At 42.7% G+C, this 17,288-nt stretch overlaps 1 protein-coding gene across 3 annotated transcripts in view; it reads left to right on the plus strand.

Annotated features, from left to right (window-relative positions):
• dpy19l3 (dpy-19 like C-mannosyltransferase 3) overlaps positions 1–16,931 on the plus strand; it is a 67,987-nt gene extending 51,056 nt beyond the window's left edge. For all 3 annotated transcript variants that reach the window (XM_075469294.1, XM_075469189.1, XM_075469209.1), the window contains 3 exons: positions 970–1,102; positions 7,975–8,133; positions 12,261–16,931. In XM_075469294.1, coding sequence (XP_075325409.1) covers positions 970–1,102; positions 7,975–8,133; positions 12,261–12,464 — 496 coding nt within the window. In that variant the 3' untranslated portion in view covers positions 12,465–16,931. The remainder of the gene's footprint in view (positions 1–969; positions 1,103–7,974; positions 8,134–12,260) is intronic.
• Positions 16,932–17,288: the final 357 nt, after the last annotated feature.

Below are 17,288 nucleotides of genomic sequence, written 5' to 3' on the forward strand. Positions count from 1 at the left end.
CTAAGTTGGTAAAAATTTATAGTAACAAGAATTCCTCCTGCACGTGTTCATGTATTGATTTGGTGTCCAGAAAAGAGAAGTTGACATGGTGTGTGTGCACGCGCGTGTTAGATGGAGAGAGGGTTTGATTAATTAAACTACCAGCTCTTGGAGCTGCCTTTGCCAGCAGCTTACTGTGAATCTGCAGCCCCGAACACCATCACTATGTAAGCAAGTGTAGAGGTTTGAAGAGAAGCATGGGTCACCCACGCCAAATGGACAACACTTGTTATATCATTTATACATATCTGTTATAACTATTATATTTCTGATACTGTTTTGGGACTGTAAATTGATTCAGAATTATGGAAAAATTCTTTAAAAAAAACAACCCCCCCTGCTGTTCAGAATAGAAGAATCTCTTGATTATAACTTTACAGGTCAGGGATGGATGTGTATGTGGATCTCTGTGGGTGTTCCCAACATACAGACCAGTTGTGGACATGTTTGGTTGAAACGCACACACTTACAAACTAGATTATCTTAACACACCACAGCTTCTTGGTGCTTATACTTGGGGTCACTAGACATTTCTGTACCACATATTGCTCTGTTTTGTTATTTGATTTGTCTGTGGAAAGATTGCATCTGTGTTTGCTCTTGATTTAGATAACTGCCACACTTCTTAAAGAAATGACATCAATTTGTCCCGATTGCAGCAGATCATAAAGACACGTGAGCCGAATGACTAAGCTAGAAAAAAAAACTGAAGTGCAATTCAATCAAAGTTTTTTTTGATGATGCATCTGTGAATAGCCTCCAAACTTTTTCATCTCATCCCATTTGGTTGTTCTTTTACCGCTTATTTTACACTCGGAACATCTTTTAGAAAACTCTAGTTCATCAAAAGCCCAGCTCTGCATTATATAATCAGAGTATTTATAGAGACTGATGTGTTCTTTTCTTTCTCCCTTCTCTGTTTGTCCACAGCACAAAGACCCCCAAGCAGGCAGTGTTTGCTGGAAGCATGCAGCTCCTGGCTGGCATCAAGCTGTGCACAGGCAGAGTTCTCACCAACCACCCACATTATGAAGATAAAGACCTGCGGGAGCGGACAAGACAGGTACTGCTGTCTGCGGGCTAACATTACACATAAAGAATTGTGAAAACTAACAAAAAGACTGCAAGATAGAACAAACACCATAAGTGGAATATGGGGGGTGCTGAGGGAGAACCTGGCGATAGAGGGGGTGTGATTGCAAACGGTGTCATCGTGGAAGCATGATGAAAAGTTCAAGTTTACCCATTGTCTTGCGTACTTGATACTTCCTCATGAAGCCAGAACTATATTTGATCATCGGGTGGGTTGTTAGTATGGAAGAACGTGATAAATAAGAAAAGAAAGAGATGCCTTTAATATAACTATGTTATGGTTGGTGTTAGAGAGAAGCAAACTGGCACGTGCATCCGATGATTGTGCCATGTGACCAGAGTAGAAGAGAAGTAATAATCAAGCAACTGCGTTTTATTTAATTTTTTCCCCCATTCGGTCAGCATTTGTTTTCCATTTAGCAGCTGCAGACTCGTGTCTCCAGTATTCAGATCTCCCAACTGATGACCACTGAAATACAAACGTTTCCAGGAGCTGGACTCTTGCTTATTTTCCTGCTTTCTGCCCCCCGTACACATACACAGTGCCAGTGAAACAAACATTTTCTGGTTTTGCAAATGCATTCTCCCTCTGCTTAACATTTGTGGCGCCCACTTCAAATGTTCATGCTTGTTTCTGTTGTATTTCTACAACTGGACAGCTCAGGGAGTTTTTATTTTCTTCTCTTGGTTTTTTTGGGCAGCCATTATGGTTACGACACATCTATTCTTTATACTCTCAATATTTTCTCTCTTCATTGTAGTGCAAGTTTCCGTAGTTTGCATTTTGAATCAAACTATTAAAATAAGTGCGATTAAACATGAGCAGTAATGCTGAAAATCAGACGTGGGGAATATAGGACATCAGGTATAAGCGGTATTTGTTCCATTAAAGAAACCATGACTCAGCTGTCGGAGTTGTCTGACTGTTCGCAGGACCTGTTGGTGCTTTTTACACAGACAGATCTCCTCTCTGCCTCCCCCATCCATCTAACTCTGTGAACTCTGTGCTAATGTCTCGGCTGAGAAACCAGGGAATAGTCTGCTGATGCAATGACCTGCAGTGCTTTTGTGAATGAATATTGGATCAGAAGATATACTATGTGTATCCATTAAGTAGGGATCAATATAGCGCAGGAAAAATGGAGCCTAAAAAACGCTGTGTTACAGCAAAGGAAGATGAATGGAGGCGCTTGTAGTTGAGTCCATCTTAGTAAGTAAACCAGACATGCTGTCGGTTTTAGTTTCTATTAGTGTAGCTGCAGCAGGTTGTTCTAACAAAGCAGCGTGTTGCAGCGTTTCAGGTTTCTTCTGCTCATCCTACAAAGTAAATCATTTTCTTATTTGACAAAAAGGATATTTCTTTGTGTGTGTACTTTCAGTATTGCATCCTCACGGATTATTCCTCTTTTAACCTCCACATGCCATAAACTGCACAGAAGGAAGGAAATGAGCTATACCGTTATTAGTTTTTGTCTGCCGCTTCAGTTCGTGTTCGACTTCCTCACAATGAGCAGGAAATAATGTGAGCGTCATCTCTTGGACAGCTGAGCCTATGTTTTGCATCCCAGCGGGAAGTGAGCCATGCTGAGCTGCTGGCGAGGCCAGAGCCTGGCACGGAGCTCATTTATGATCCGCGACACTGGTGCAGACTTTGGGAGCTGAAAGTGTGTTTCTGTGTGTGTCTGTATTTAAGGAGGGAAACTGCACAAGTGCATTTTCCGAGGTTTCGTAGTTTAATGAGACTCCCAGTTCTTTTTGGGGTTTAATTTGCGTGTCTGCAGAAAATGATTCCATACAGGGCAAAAAGAAACGGTCGCACTGATCGGCTGTTCTTCTCGCTTCTGAATAAATGGACATATCCTTCAAAGCACTTTATTTTAATACAAAAATAATCACCATGAGTAAGACAAAACAGTTAACAAACTATCAGACCGAACAAACATCTAAGTGGTTACTTCTACCAATTCCTCAGTCTTTGGGAAGAGAAGGGGGGCACACCTTCCCCTCGCTGTGTCAGGTAAGAATAATTCCATGTTAAACTCAGTCCATTCAGCCACCAGGGCTGAAAACGGCAGCTTTCTAATTCTATTAAATATGTCTGGAAGGCATGTTCTTTACAGACTATTGTCAAACCCCACAGGTCAAATAATTTGACAGATTAGAATAAATATTGTAAATTGATTGACCAGACCTACAAATTTGCTTGTGATACCCATTTGGATGAGCATTTTTAATTCAATTCAATTCAATTCATTTTTATTTATATATCGCCAAATACAACAAATGTCATCTCAAGGCACTTAAATAGTAAGTCCAATTCAAGCCAATTGGAATTCAATTAATTAATAATAATCATAATTCATAAAATAATCCAATTTGTTCATATAGAGCCAATTCAAAAACAATTTCCTAGCTAAGAAAACCAACAGATTGCACTGAAAACTTTTTGTTTTTCGGTCCAATCTCCCGGCCTGAGCGTGCCTGAGGCGACTGTGGAGAGAAACGACTCCCTTTTAACAGGAAGAAACCTCTGGCAGAACCAGACTCAGGAAGGGTGGCCATCCGCCTCGACCAGCTGGGGTTTGAAAAGACACTGTAACACCATTCAAAGGATATCTGTTGGAACAGGGAAACACGAGTTAATGACCACAATAATATCACATATACATAAAGAGAGTAAAGTGAGGAAAGGTGTGACAGATGAGGCCCCCCAGCAGTCTAGGCCTGTAGCAGCTTAACTATGGGATGTTTCAGGATTACCTGAGCCATCCCTATTCAAGGTAAACACAAGAAACTTGTGCTAACGAAAAAATAAATAATAAAATAAAGGACCAGACTCAGTGAGTAATTCCCTATACTCCCTATATAGATCTGCTCCTCACACCACAACAACCATCTTTTTACAGCCACAAGCTACCTCAGCCTCTCACCAACTGCACACCAGTCACAGCGGGGTGGGGATGCAAACCCTGGTTCGGGTAGGGGGAGAAATAAAAGAGGTAAGATAAGCGGGAATGGGATTCAAACCCTGGTTCGGGTAGGGGGTAATGAAAGTATAGAAGGTGCCAGAGGTGGAGGCAGAACAAGACACACTAGCAGATACACTATCAGATTCAACAGACCTAACTATAAGCTTTATAAAAAAGGAAAGTTTTAAGCCTGGTCTTAAAAGTGGAAAGGGTGTCTGCTTCCCGGACATTTACTGGCAGCTTATTCCACAATAGAGGGGCCTGATAACTGAAGGCTCTGCCTCCCATTCTACTTTTAGAAACTCTGGGAACCTCAAGTAAACCTGCAGTTTGGGAACGAAGTGCTCTGTTAGGAAAATATCTTACAATGAGATCTTTAAGATATGATGGAGCTCGGTCATTAAGAGCTTTATATGTAAGGAGAAGAATCTTAAATTCTATTCTGAATTTAACAGGGAGCCAATGAAGAGAAGCTAAAACTGGAGAAATATGATCTCTCCTGTTAGTTCTCATCAAAACTCTGGCTGCAGCATTTTGGATCAACTGAAGGCTTTTCAGAGAATATGTGGGACAGCCCAATAATAAAGAATTACAGTAGTCCAATCTTGAAGTAACAAATGCATGAATTAGTTTTTCCGCATCACTCTGAGACAAGATGTTCCTGATTTTAACAATATTACGAAGGTGAAAGAAGGCAGTCCTAGAAACCTGTTTTATATGCGAGTCAAATGATAAGTTCTGGTCAAAAATAACTCCAAGGTTCCTCACTGTAGAACTAAAAGCCAAGGAAATACCATCTAGAGTAACTATATAGCTAGACAATTTCTCCCTGAAACGCTCAGGTCCAAAGATAACGACTTCAGTTTTGTCTGAATTTAGAAGCAGACAGTTCTGAGTCATCCAGGTCTTTACGTCTTTAAGACATGCTTGTAGTCTGACCAACCTATTGGGTTCATCTAGTTTTATAGATAAGTACAGCTGAGTATCATCAGCATAGCAATGGAAATTTATGTCATGCTGTCTAATAATGTTACCTAATGGAAGCATGTATAAAGTAAAAAGAATCGGTCCAAGCACAGAACCCTGGGGAACTCCATGACTTACTCTGGTGTGTGAGGACGATTCTTCATTTACAAGAACAAACTGAAATCTATCAGATAAATATGACTTAAACCAGCCTAATGCAGTTCCTTTAATCCCAATAACATGTTCAAGTCTCTGTAATAAGATACTGTGATCGACCGTTTCAAATGCAGCACTGAGATCCAACAGGACAAGCACAGACACAAGTCCGCCATCAGAGGCTAAGAGGAGATCATTGATCAATTCAATTATACTTCTCGTTTTAGATATGTTATTGTTACAGATGGATAACTAATTGAATAGAAAATAACAATCAGTTGATGAACTTAGCTGCTGATGTCACACATGGCGTCAACAGGTAAAAAAGGTTAAAGGAGAACTGCGGTATTTTCAACATTAAGCCTCTTTTTTGAGTCGTCTGCAATGTTTTAGAACCCCCCCTCACCGCTTTTTTGATGTTTACTGCTGTCTCCGGTATTTGCCTAATTTTGATTCTTCTCAACCTGCTTCAGAATGGCAAGTCATGCGCATGTCCAAAAAGGTCCGTAAAAGCACCATAAACGTCCGTTTTCAAAATCATCAACTCACCGGAGTGGTTACTGGTGTGCACTGGTAATCCATATCAAATTTCGTTGCGAAAAGTTGCTTCTGTCGTGTTTTATTTGACATTTTGTACTGGATGTTCGTTGATAGTACTCCGCCACCGCTAAGAAAATAGTGTGAGCACGAACGAACTGCCAAATAAAACACGACAGAAGCAACTTTTCGCAACGAAATTTGATATGGATTACCAGTGCACACCAGTAACCACTCCGGTGAGTTGATTATTTTGAAAACGGATGTTTATTGTGCTTTTACGGACCTTTATGGACATGCGCATGACTTGCCATTCTGAAGCAGGTTGAGAAGAATCAAAATTAGGCAAATACCGGAGACAGCAGTAAACACCAAAAAAGCGGTGAGGGGGGTCCTAAAACATTGCAGACGACTCAGAAAAGAGGCTTAATGTTCAAAATACCGCAGTTTCCCTTTTACCCTCTGAACAGGCAATGCGGACTGAAACTCACCGTCTTCAGTAAAAGATGCTTCTTCTGAGTGACACCTTCGGCATTACACCATCTGTTGTTAACAAGCACTGTGAACGCTCCTCCTGCACTGTTCGTATAGTCTGAAAGATGGAAATTATGCTGCCTTCCTCATACTCCTGCTGTGTCTCTACACAGTGATCTCACGTCTCAGGAAATCCATCTTAGAAAAACAGTGTTTGGACAGAAAAGAAAAAACTTGTTAGAAAATATCAAGAAGATGCAAGATGTCCAGAGCTGACGCAGCTGTCTGCAACTAGAGCAGCGCCATTTAATCTTTCATTTCATCTGTGGTTTGTGAAATTGATTACTACAGAGTCTTAAGGAGAAGGTTAATCTTTCCATTTCATACAGTTCTTACGGTACAGGACCGAATGAAGTGGCCATAGTTCCAGAGCAAAATTGTTACAGAGCCAGCAGAGCAGAACAGGAGCTCCACTAAGTCTATGGAGTGACATAGTTACAAGTCATGACTTGGTGATTCTGCAGTGTCAGCTTGCTATCTGAAAACTCATTCTGTGGCCGCATTATGCCAGCTCTGTTCAGAGTGAGTGGGTAAAGTGCTGTCTGTCTGTCTGTCTGTCTTCACCCTTGTGTATGCTTTCACATTCCAGTTCCATTCCTTTCCAGGAAATGATGGCTAGACATCCCCTGCCTCTTTATGTTTTAATAAAAACATAAAGATAAGATGATATGCCTTTATTGCCACTGTACACAACATACAGTGAAATTGCAGGTGTCCTTCACAGTGAGCCGTTCAACGTGAACGCACGTAAAACAGTCTACATGCACATGAAATAGATGAAACATTTTACACGATCCACTCTTCGATTTGTGCGAAATCAAGAATTATTTATTTTCTATTTGCAAGCTCTTGGTTTGAAAGCTCATAAAAATGTGTGTGTGTGTGCAGGGTTTTTAAACAAATGTGTACAATAAAATGTCGATGACTGAGTGACCTGTCCAGGGTGCATCCTGCCTTTGCCTGATGGTTTCAGCGCTCTCACAACCCTGAAATGGATAAAGCGGGAATGGAAAATGAATGGGAGAATAAACTTGTGATTGTCACCTGTCAGCTAGTTGTCTGGTCAGATTCTGTCACTTCTTCATTAGACCTGGAAATGACCTTAAATTCCACTCAAGCAGTTCCTGATCCCCTAACAAAGCATCTCTTTCTCTGGAAATTGTTTAACTTTGGTATTTTTCTTTCACGGAAAAAACTTCTCAAGGGTTGATGCAGCATGGGGCCTGGCATCTATTGTTATGTTAATGAGCTCCACAGACATCTCAACACTTCCTTTAAGTCTCCCCTGACTCTGTAAAACTCACAATATAGTAAGTGCTGGTTAGACATAATGGATTGATACTTCAGTGATTGCATTTCAGTGATTCTGTCTGAAAGCCTTTTAAAAACCGGAGTTCTTCCAGCACACCTGGGTTGCAGATTTGTTTGCTACAATTGATAAAAAGCTGACGTTTGTTCTGTTCAACACTTTTGTTTTTATTTTTCTCACTGGTTTAGTTTCTTCAGTGTATTGTTTCACATTTGACTTGAAATTAAAAACACTTTCAAAACCCAAATTTGCCTGTTAATCGAGTTCAGGAGAGGAGTTTTCTCCTCCCAACAAAGACATGAAGGAGATTAACAAGCTTTATAAACCGAAATAAATCCATTCCTTATTATGTTTTTGTGTGTGTGTGAGCAGGTGTATCAGGTGTATGCTCGCCGGTCCCCAGAGGAAGTGTATGAACTCCTGAGGGCGGTGGGGGCCGACTACGTGGTGTTGGAGAACAGCATCTGCTATGAGCGGAGGCACAGGCGGGGCTGCAGACTGCGGGACCTGCTCGACCTGGCCAACGGACACGTGGGTGGCTTTTATCTAATGTGACGCATGGTGACCGGCTGCTTGTGAGTGTGTGCGTGCGTCGGGCTGCATGTGCTGTCCCCTCTGTCAACTTCTGTGGCTCGGCGAAAGCTCTCAGCCTCCGCAGAGAGATCAATAGTCTCACTTCTTATCTGCGCCGTGCCGTCTCTCACTCTCTCGCTGTCACTCTCACCCCCCTCCCCACCACCTCCTCCCCCCATCTTCTTTTTATTTTCATGTTGGATGTGGCTTGCCTTTGGATTACTAGAGGCCAGACAAGCTTCAGTCGGGCCCGGTGTGGTGTAAGACACATGAAACACTGAAGTTGCTGTGTGTCTGCGTTTGGGACGCTGTAAATGTCACACAGTACACACGACTTCTGACATCTAGACAGCTTTATTGAAGCAATGCTGGAAGTTGATGTTGCTGTCTCTCCCTTTCTTCTTTTCATTCTGGCTTTAATTTACTTCTCCCTGTTTTTTTAGATTTACTTTTCGTCTCTGGCTCTTTTTTTTTTTCAAAAAATAAATTTTTTCCTTTCGCCTTTCTTTTTTGTTATACATATATATAGTACTGTGCAAAAGTTTTAGGTAGGTGTGAAAAATGCTGTAAACAAAGAATGCTTTCAGAAATATAAATAATGATTGTTTATTTTTATGAATTTACAAAATGCAAAGTGAGCGAACAAAAGAATAATCGAAATCAAATCAGTATTTGGTGTTACTACCTTTTGCTTTCAAACCAGCATCAATTCTTATAGGTACACTTGCACAAAGTCAGGGATTTTGTAGGATTATAGTCAGGTGTATGATCAACCAGATATACCAAACAGGTGCTAATGGTCATCAATGTCACATGTAGGTTGAAACACAGTCATGAACTGAAACAGAAACAGCTGTGTAGGAGGCTTAGAGCTGGGTGAGGAACAGCCAAACTCTGCTACCAAGGTTAGGTTGTGAAAGACAGTTTCATGTCATGGCAAGATTGAGCACAGCAACAGCAAGACACAAGGTAGTTAGTTATACTGCATCAGCAAGGTCTCTCCCAGACAAAGATTTCAAAGCAGACTGAGGTTTCAAGATGTGCTGTTCAAGCTCTTTTGAAGAAGCACAAAGAAACGTTGAGGATCGTACACGCAGTGGTCGGCCGAGGAAACTTAGTGCAGCAGATGAAAGACACATCAAGCTTATAGCAATAGGAAGATGTCCAGCGGTGCCATCAGCTCAGAACTGGCAGAAACCAGGGGGACACAGGTACACCCATCTACTATCCAGAGACAGTAGATGGAAGACCATGGTCTTCATGGAAGAGATGCAGCCAAAAAGCCATACCTCCGACGTGGAAACAAGGCCAAGCAACTCAAGTGTGCACGAAAACTTCGGAACTGGGGTGCAGAAAAATGGCAGCAGGTGCTCTGGACTGATGAGTCAAAATTTGAAATATTTGACTGAAGCAGAAGACAGTTTGTTCGTCGAAGCGCTGGAGAGCGGTACAATAATGAATGTCTGCAGGCAACAGTAGCCCCTTTCACACTGAGGAATAACCAGTGTTTAATCCGTGAATTTAGCGTGTCCGCTGTTGCGTTCACACTGCCGACCCGGGCTGCCGCGTCAACTCGACTCGCCTTTCGACCCGCGTCGGACCCTAGTCTTTTTGCCGAGCCGAGTTTGGTGTGAACGCAATTGACGCAGGTCGGACGTGGGCGTGGCGTGACGTGAGGAGTTTAAAAGACAGAATGGATAGCTGATTCAGAACAACAGCGACAGGTGAGGACAAGTTTCACTCTGTTTTAGCCTACATCAAGTTCGAGACATTTTGTAATATGGCCAACTGGGGAGACAAGGAGGTCCGCGAGCTCCTCAGCCTCCGAGCAGAGGACGTTATTTACCGCCACATGTCAGGGACTATAGTGCTCTTGTATTCTCCGCATATGTTCTTCGGCGGCATCCCACGTTGTAACCATCCACACCCCGTAAGATAACATCTCCATGAACTGCATATACAACTGCAAAAACGAGTCCTCAAGGTGTACGTCATTGTACACGCCCATCATTTTATGTGTTTCGTGTGACGCTCTGCCACTAGGCAACGCCCCCTGAACCTCGGCTTCAGACGACACGGGTCACCTAACACGCCAAGCGTTCACATTGCTCGACGCGGGTCGAAGGTGCAATTTGGACCCGCTAAGGTAGCGGGTCGCAGTGTGAAAGGGGCTACTGAAGCATGATGGAGGTTCCTCGAACGTTTGTGGCTACATTTCTGCGAATGGAGTTGGAGATTTGGTCAGGATTAATGGTGCTCTCAATGCTGAGAAATACAGGCAGATACTTATCCATCATGCAATACCATCAGGGAGGCGTATGATTGGCCCCAAATTTATTCTGCAGCAGGACAACGACCCCAAACATACAGCCAAAGTCATTAAGAACCATCTTCAGCGTAAAGAAGAACCAGAAGTCCTGGAAGGGATGGTACGGCCCCCACAGAGCCCTGATCCCAACATCATCGAGTGTGTCTGGGATTACATGAAGGATGTGAGAAAGCCTACATCAGCAGAAGATCTGTGGTTAGCTCTCCAAGATGTTTGGAACAACCTACCAGCCGAGTTCCTTCAAAAACTGTGTGCAAGTGTTTTGCACTTAGAAGAATTGATGCTGTTTTGAAGGGGAAGGGTGGTCACACCAGATATTGATTTGATTTAGATTTCTCTTTTGTTCATTCCCTGCATTTTGTCGATTGATGAAAATAAATGATTAACGGTGCGTTCACACCAGACGCGGTGCAAAAGATCGCACCGCGTTACTCGCGCGAGTGTTGCCGCGGGTGTAATTTGAATTTACTCGCCTCATTCGCGCGAGTAAAAAACGCGGGCTATTTGGCGCCATTCCCTCCATTTCATTCTCTCATCAACCATGGCTGATATATGTACTATCGCGTACTTGTACCTGCGGTGGAAGTCCGAGAAACGCACACGCCGTCGTGTCTGGGTCAGTGACATCCTCCGGAGGCGCACTCAGCTCGGAGAATTTCACCACCCTCTCCAGGAGTTGCGTCTGGATGACAGTTTGATGACCTGCTCGGGAGGATCGGTGCCGTGATCTCTCGGCAGGACACCAACGACAGGCGCTCCGCAGCTGAAATGGAGCTACGGTGCCGTGATTTCAGGTGAACAGGCGATCCTCCCGAGCAGGTCATCAAACTGGGTCCTGGTGAGCCTGAAATACCGCTGGAAGCGGCCGTCATCCAGACTTTATTTTTTTATTTTATTTAGTCAGGGACCATGTGCAAAGTACATTAATTACAAAGTAAAGAGATGACCTGCACCAGATTGTAGCGTAGAAGCTAATTTCCATCTGCAGTCCCATCTGCATGTCACAGACAGCGCCTGTCCATCTGTCTCCACGTCACTGTCGTCCAGAATCTCAACGCTGATAGGCTGTCTGACGCGAATATATCGCTAAAGTTGGATTTTTTGAACTCGCGCGGATTCGCATCTTTTCACTCACGCGGCGGCATTCGCCTCATCGCGCCTCATCGCGCCGTTGGCTTGAATCCGCATCTATTCGCGTCTTTGCATTGACTTTGTATGTAATCGCGTCACGCGACCGCGTCTGGTGTGAACGCACCGTAACACTTCTATTTTTGAAAGCATTCTTTGTTTACTGCAGTTTTTCACACCTGCCTAAAACCTTTGCACAGTACTGAATATATTATATATATATACATGCCAATATCTGTTACTGTTGCAGACTGTAAATCACAAGATGTTTATGTGAAAGAAAGATTTAAGCTTTTTTTTCTTTTTACTTTTGTATAAATAATCAATATAGAAGACATTTTCTAGATTTCATTGCACTAGCTCTAAGAATGGTACTCCTTCAAATCGCCATCTCCATATGTAGATCAAGTACTGAATGCAGCATGAAGCAGCTTCACATTTACTGGTTCCTAATCTTTTAAGATAAGCATTGCAGCTTGAAGGATTTTAAAGTGAAATCAGAGCTGATGGGAAGCTGCTGATGACTCACTTAGCTGATCTTTTTTTCACGCGTGTTAATGATTTTTTGATTACACGCCTTCTGCCATTCTTCATGCCATCTATGACGGTGCCCTCGCTCTCTCATCAGATCATGGACGGGCCTGGAGAGAACGACCCTGACCTCGTCCCCGCTGCTCACCCGAGATTTTGTGAGGCCATCAAGACAGATGGCACAGCTTACACAGCGCTATTCACCAAAACGTTCCAGAACAAAACCTTCTACGTGTACCGGCTCAAGAAGAAGCGCAAGAAAGGTGCCAAGAGCTCCTCAGATCCCAACGCGACCCAGTAGCAGGAAGAGGGCCACCAGAACCAGCCCAGCAAAGGCCAGAGAGGAGGCGTGAAGGCACCCAATCCTCACTGCTCCACTGTTTCCTCTCCACACTGCACCCAGCTGTGATTATGATTCTTATTTTCTATTTTTTTGAAACGCATGATTTGTGGAACTATGGTGTCAAAGCAGTGGGCCGTTGGAGTTGGGGGGCTGCAGCCTTGTAGTTAGTGAAGGGTTTGAAGTAGTTGTTGGAGTGACGTCATTTATGACTGACTTCCTCTGTGTCAAAGAAAAAGGGGGACCGAAAAAGAAAAGATACTACTAAGATATTTTTAAATGGTCATATTGTTACCGCAGTTCTGACTTGTTTCAGTCAGAAATAGTCATAGGGTTGTAGATATTTGGTATTAAGAATCCAATTTGTATTGATTAGCACTGAAGCAGTAGGTTAGATACCCTATAGATTTAGAGAAGTAAAACTAAAGACCTGTGGCGAGTTTATAAATACCCAGATGTATTTTTTAAGAAATGATTTCGATCCAATTGAAGATGACCGAGATCTTAGCAATTTTAAAGACCAACAAACTGTTTCCTTCACCAACAAAGTCATTCCCATACAGATCTGTGCTCTACAGGGGGCTTTTAACAATATCTGACTTGCTGTACGTCGACTACTGGGATGAGCCAGCTGCTCATTTCTTCCTCTTATGCGGGTTACACTTTTAAAAAGATCCAACATGCATGCTGCAACTTGCATGCTGGAAATGGCGAGTTTTGATGAGGATTTGGATGCTCCAGTCAGCAAATGTGGAAGTATTTTTTTGTCGATCTTAAAAACCACAGAACAGGCAAGGGAAAGGAACGGAACGGAAAGATTGAGATATTTGTTCACCAATTCCACCAGTGCAAGTTGTGCCCCGACAACCTTTCTCACTGCGACCCGAGGTGGTCAGACGCTTCTCCAGAGGTGACACCGCACTGGGCAGACAGGTTGTGTTGTGTGAGACAAAACCCTTTCGGGAGCTTTCAACCATATTTTTTCATTTCATGAAAATGGGCTTATATTTCTTTGCAGGCCTGTTTTGATACGAAACTGAACGCAAAATAAAAAGAATGAATGAAGCAGCTTAGAGTTATTTATTATTCGGAGCTTGGTGATACTCCAACTGCTGCAGCTATCAAGCTAAACGCTAACATGCTACCCAGCTAAGACATGCAAGTGACAGTCAGTAACAAGTTGGTACTTTTATGAAGAAAATGACCACTGAATAGGTTTGACCATTAGCTCAACTCAGCCGGGGGCACGCGTTCAGCACAGTTGCATGCACGGTTGAGTTGAGCTACAGGTGGAGTTTGAACATTTTATTTGACCACTGCCCTTGTCCCACTATATGTGCACAGGAGGAGATTTGAAATATTTACCAAAGTATTTTAGACTCCACAAACACTGTAGACTCCCTGAGAAAACATTCAAGACATTTTTCTGCTTCAAGCCTTCTCTGTGGGAGATTGTCAGACATGTAAGTGCAGCTGAATTCACTGCACAGATGTTGCCTTTTAGTGACTTAAAGGTAGGGTAGGAGATCCTGGATTTTGAGTCCAGCGAAGCTGCATTTTTTTAAATACACAGGTAAAAAGTCCCAACCCTTTTCTTCACTTTCCCCCCGAAGGCACGCCTCTAGAGTACATGAACGAGCACGAAGGTGCACGAGCGCTGTTCTGACAGCAAGCATCGATCGTTGCCGTATTTAGTATTTAGTATATGCTAACTATACGTTTAATAATGCTAGGTGCTAGCCAAGCTGGCTCTAGTTTAGCTTCCTGCCAAGCTTCTGGACGCGTAATTCGTTCACGGAGCAGGGTACGCGCACAGGGGGAAGGGGGGGGGAGGGGGAGGGAGGAGCAGATTGCAGTTTGATAGACGCATCAGAATCCAATCATCATTAACGGTCCGTTCAGTATGATTGGACAGTGTTTTTCCTAGATTGTACGTTCTAGAGGCCACTAAAACTTTTCATTTTTGTGTCAAAACTTTTAATTAATTGGTTGCAATGGGGGTGTGAAGAGTATTTCAAGCAATATGTAAAAAAATGTTCCAGAAAAAGAACCCCTACCCGACCTTTAAATGGTGATTTTTGGCAGAAGGTGCTGCGGTTATAAAATCAGGATTTTCTAAGAGCAAAGTGCCACTCTGCCAATGCTTAAAGAGTCATTGACTTGACATACAAGATATAACACAATGCAATAAACTTTGTTGTCAACTTGAGGGAATTTGTCTTGGACTCAAATGTTGGAGATAAACACACACTAGATATAGTTGACTGGGCTGATATTCACCACATTTTTCACCATCTTACCATCTTTAAGTGTTCTTGAGAGTCTACATGCTGGAGTGAGTCAACCCCCCAACCAAATTATCTGGATGTGTTAGTCTGGCTTTGAGAGCTACGATTTAATTTTTTTTTTTACAGTTTCGGTCAAACCAACATGTTTGCGTGTATTTCAAAAGTTCAGGTTTTGGCCTCGCTAACACAATAATTCTTGTGTCGTGTAAATGTTCATACTGTCACCTGTCGGCTGCTGTGATAAATGTTACCTGTTACCCTTTGAAAGAAAAAGAAGGATAATTGTGTCCGTTCAAACATGTTTTGCTGTAAATTGGGAGGTCAGAACTGGTTCCCAGGGATGTTGGTGACATTGTTGCTGTTGTCATCGCTGTTTTTCTTTCAGTTTGCTTCGTGACTCTCATCAGCGGCATTCTCAACCTTTTCACTCTTCTCGCTCGCACGCACAAACACACATGAATAATGTAAGTGGCGGGGAAATTGCAGCAGGCTGACAACTGCAGTGATCCGCCACTGCAATCTAAAATAGTTTGAGAGAGGGGTGGGGGCTCAGGAAACACTCGCATATCAAACTCGGGCTTTGTGGTAAGACAAAAGAAAAGACGAGTGGGAGGTGTAAGGGGCTGAGCAGGCTTGTGTTTTAGAGGGCCAGAGAAATAACCACAAATCAAAACCCAAATTTGCAATGACCCGAAGTCCTTATTTTCTTTTTAAAGGCAAGAAGAGGAGGTAATTAAAAGGGTCGAGCTGAACGGGTAGTTGGCCAGTCGGACACTGAGCTGGTGTGTGGCGTGAGACACCACATCGCTGTGTTCTTATATCTGTGTACTTGTTAATAAGGCCTCTGTCTTTGACAATTCACACCCTGCTGCTCACAGTTGTCACAGGAAAACGTGTTGTTCGTTAACAGCCTCATTCCAATGCATACCAATCACATCAGTGTGGAAAGCGGCGCTTGTTCTTCCTCCGTCCTGCCTTCATGTTGGATGTTTAATTTAGGAGATGTGTGATTGCTTTATTTGAGAGCAAAGGGATTCCATTATGCGTGCTTAATAAGAGTGTACTAATCTAAGATTTTTTTTTCAGCACTGGTAATTTCCATACATATTGGGATTAGTAGTTCATATAGAGGCACGCTTTTTTTTTTCTTTCCCTTTTTTATAATGAAAAGCCAATGATGAAGGCAACTATGTGCACAAGTACAATTGTACTTATTTTTTAAAGATGTAATTGGTGTTGCTGGAATATGCTTCAGATGCTTAACTACTTGGCACCTGATACATTTAGATGCCCGTGGAAACTTTCACTGCTGTATGCATGTAAATAGATACGAGTCTGTCTTTGTGACACCTCCAAATCCAATTTAAAAATCCGTCTCCTGTCGTAGAACATCATGTAGTCTGCAGTTGCGCCCATGTATATCTCTTGAATACCATAGTGCAAACTCCTCGTTCTGTGAGCGCATCACTAAAATCTTTCAGGATCATAAACACGGACAAAAAGCAGGAGAGAACGCTGCATGATTCTTTACATTCACTGATGGGTCAGAAACTTGAGTTTCATAGAAACTTTAGAATGATATATTTCACATTTTGCCAAAATGATTACTCAGGCCATGTGTGGTTTTTGTCAAGTATTCGGATGGAATGTTGATGCAGACATTGATTCATTTCATGCAGAGATCACAGTTCGCTTCAGTTGTGCTGTTTTTTTTCCCATCTGAACAATGTAAGTACATCATGTGGACACAGGGCAGCAGAAATAGTTTTTCTTATCGGTTTACTTTTAGTACACACACGAGTGCATCCTTGGATAAACAGAACCGATGCACCTTGATCATCTTTAGCTTAAAAATGTCAGCAGTATGAGTCGTCTCCTTGGGTTCATATGGAAGAAGATTGTTGCATTTGGGTGCCTTTGGTCACGTTCCATTTCTTCTTTAAAAATCTACTAAACTCTTTTGACACAGCTGAAGACATCTGTAACATCAGAAACTATACAAACAAGTCAATGTTTACTCTACTGTCATATGTTTTCATGCCAAGCACAGTATTCATGTAATGCCACTTTTAGATGTCATATGATCAAACACATCTCTGTACATTGGCAGTTTGATCAATAAAACAACTTTTTTCCCCAACGTGATTGTTTCCTTGTCTGTCATTGTGCGAGGCCTCCTCCAGTCACAAATCTGGTTCTCTTCTTTCTCCTCCTGTTGCATGTTGGAGCTTCACAGTGCACACTCGTGTGTTGCCAATCCATTCTGTCACGCACAGACGCTCGGTCAGGACCCTCAGCGACACTTTTGAACCATCGACATCTGATATAAGCGCCGTGAGACCACAGCCAAGTGCTCTGATTTATCCTGCGGTAACCCAGAAAACAGGGAAGCATTCAGCATGTGCTCACTGTTGTTAGAGGGAGGATTTCTTTCCGTGACTATGGTCACGAAAAGAAATGTAAAGGTTAACAAGTTTAACAAGACAAAGGCCTAGGG

Source organism: Odontesthes bonariensis, chromosome 1 (genome assembly GCF_027942865.1).
Source record: "Odontesthes bonariensis isolate fOdoBon6 chromosome 1, fOdoBon6.hap1, whole genome shotgun sequence".
Taxonomy (NCBI): domain Eukaryota; kingdom Metazoa; phylum Chordata; class Actinopteri; order Atheriniformes; family Atherinopsidae; genus Odontesthes; species Odontesthes bonariensis.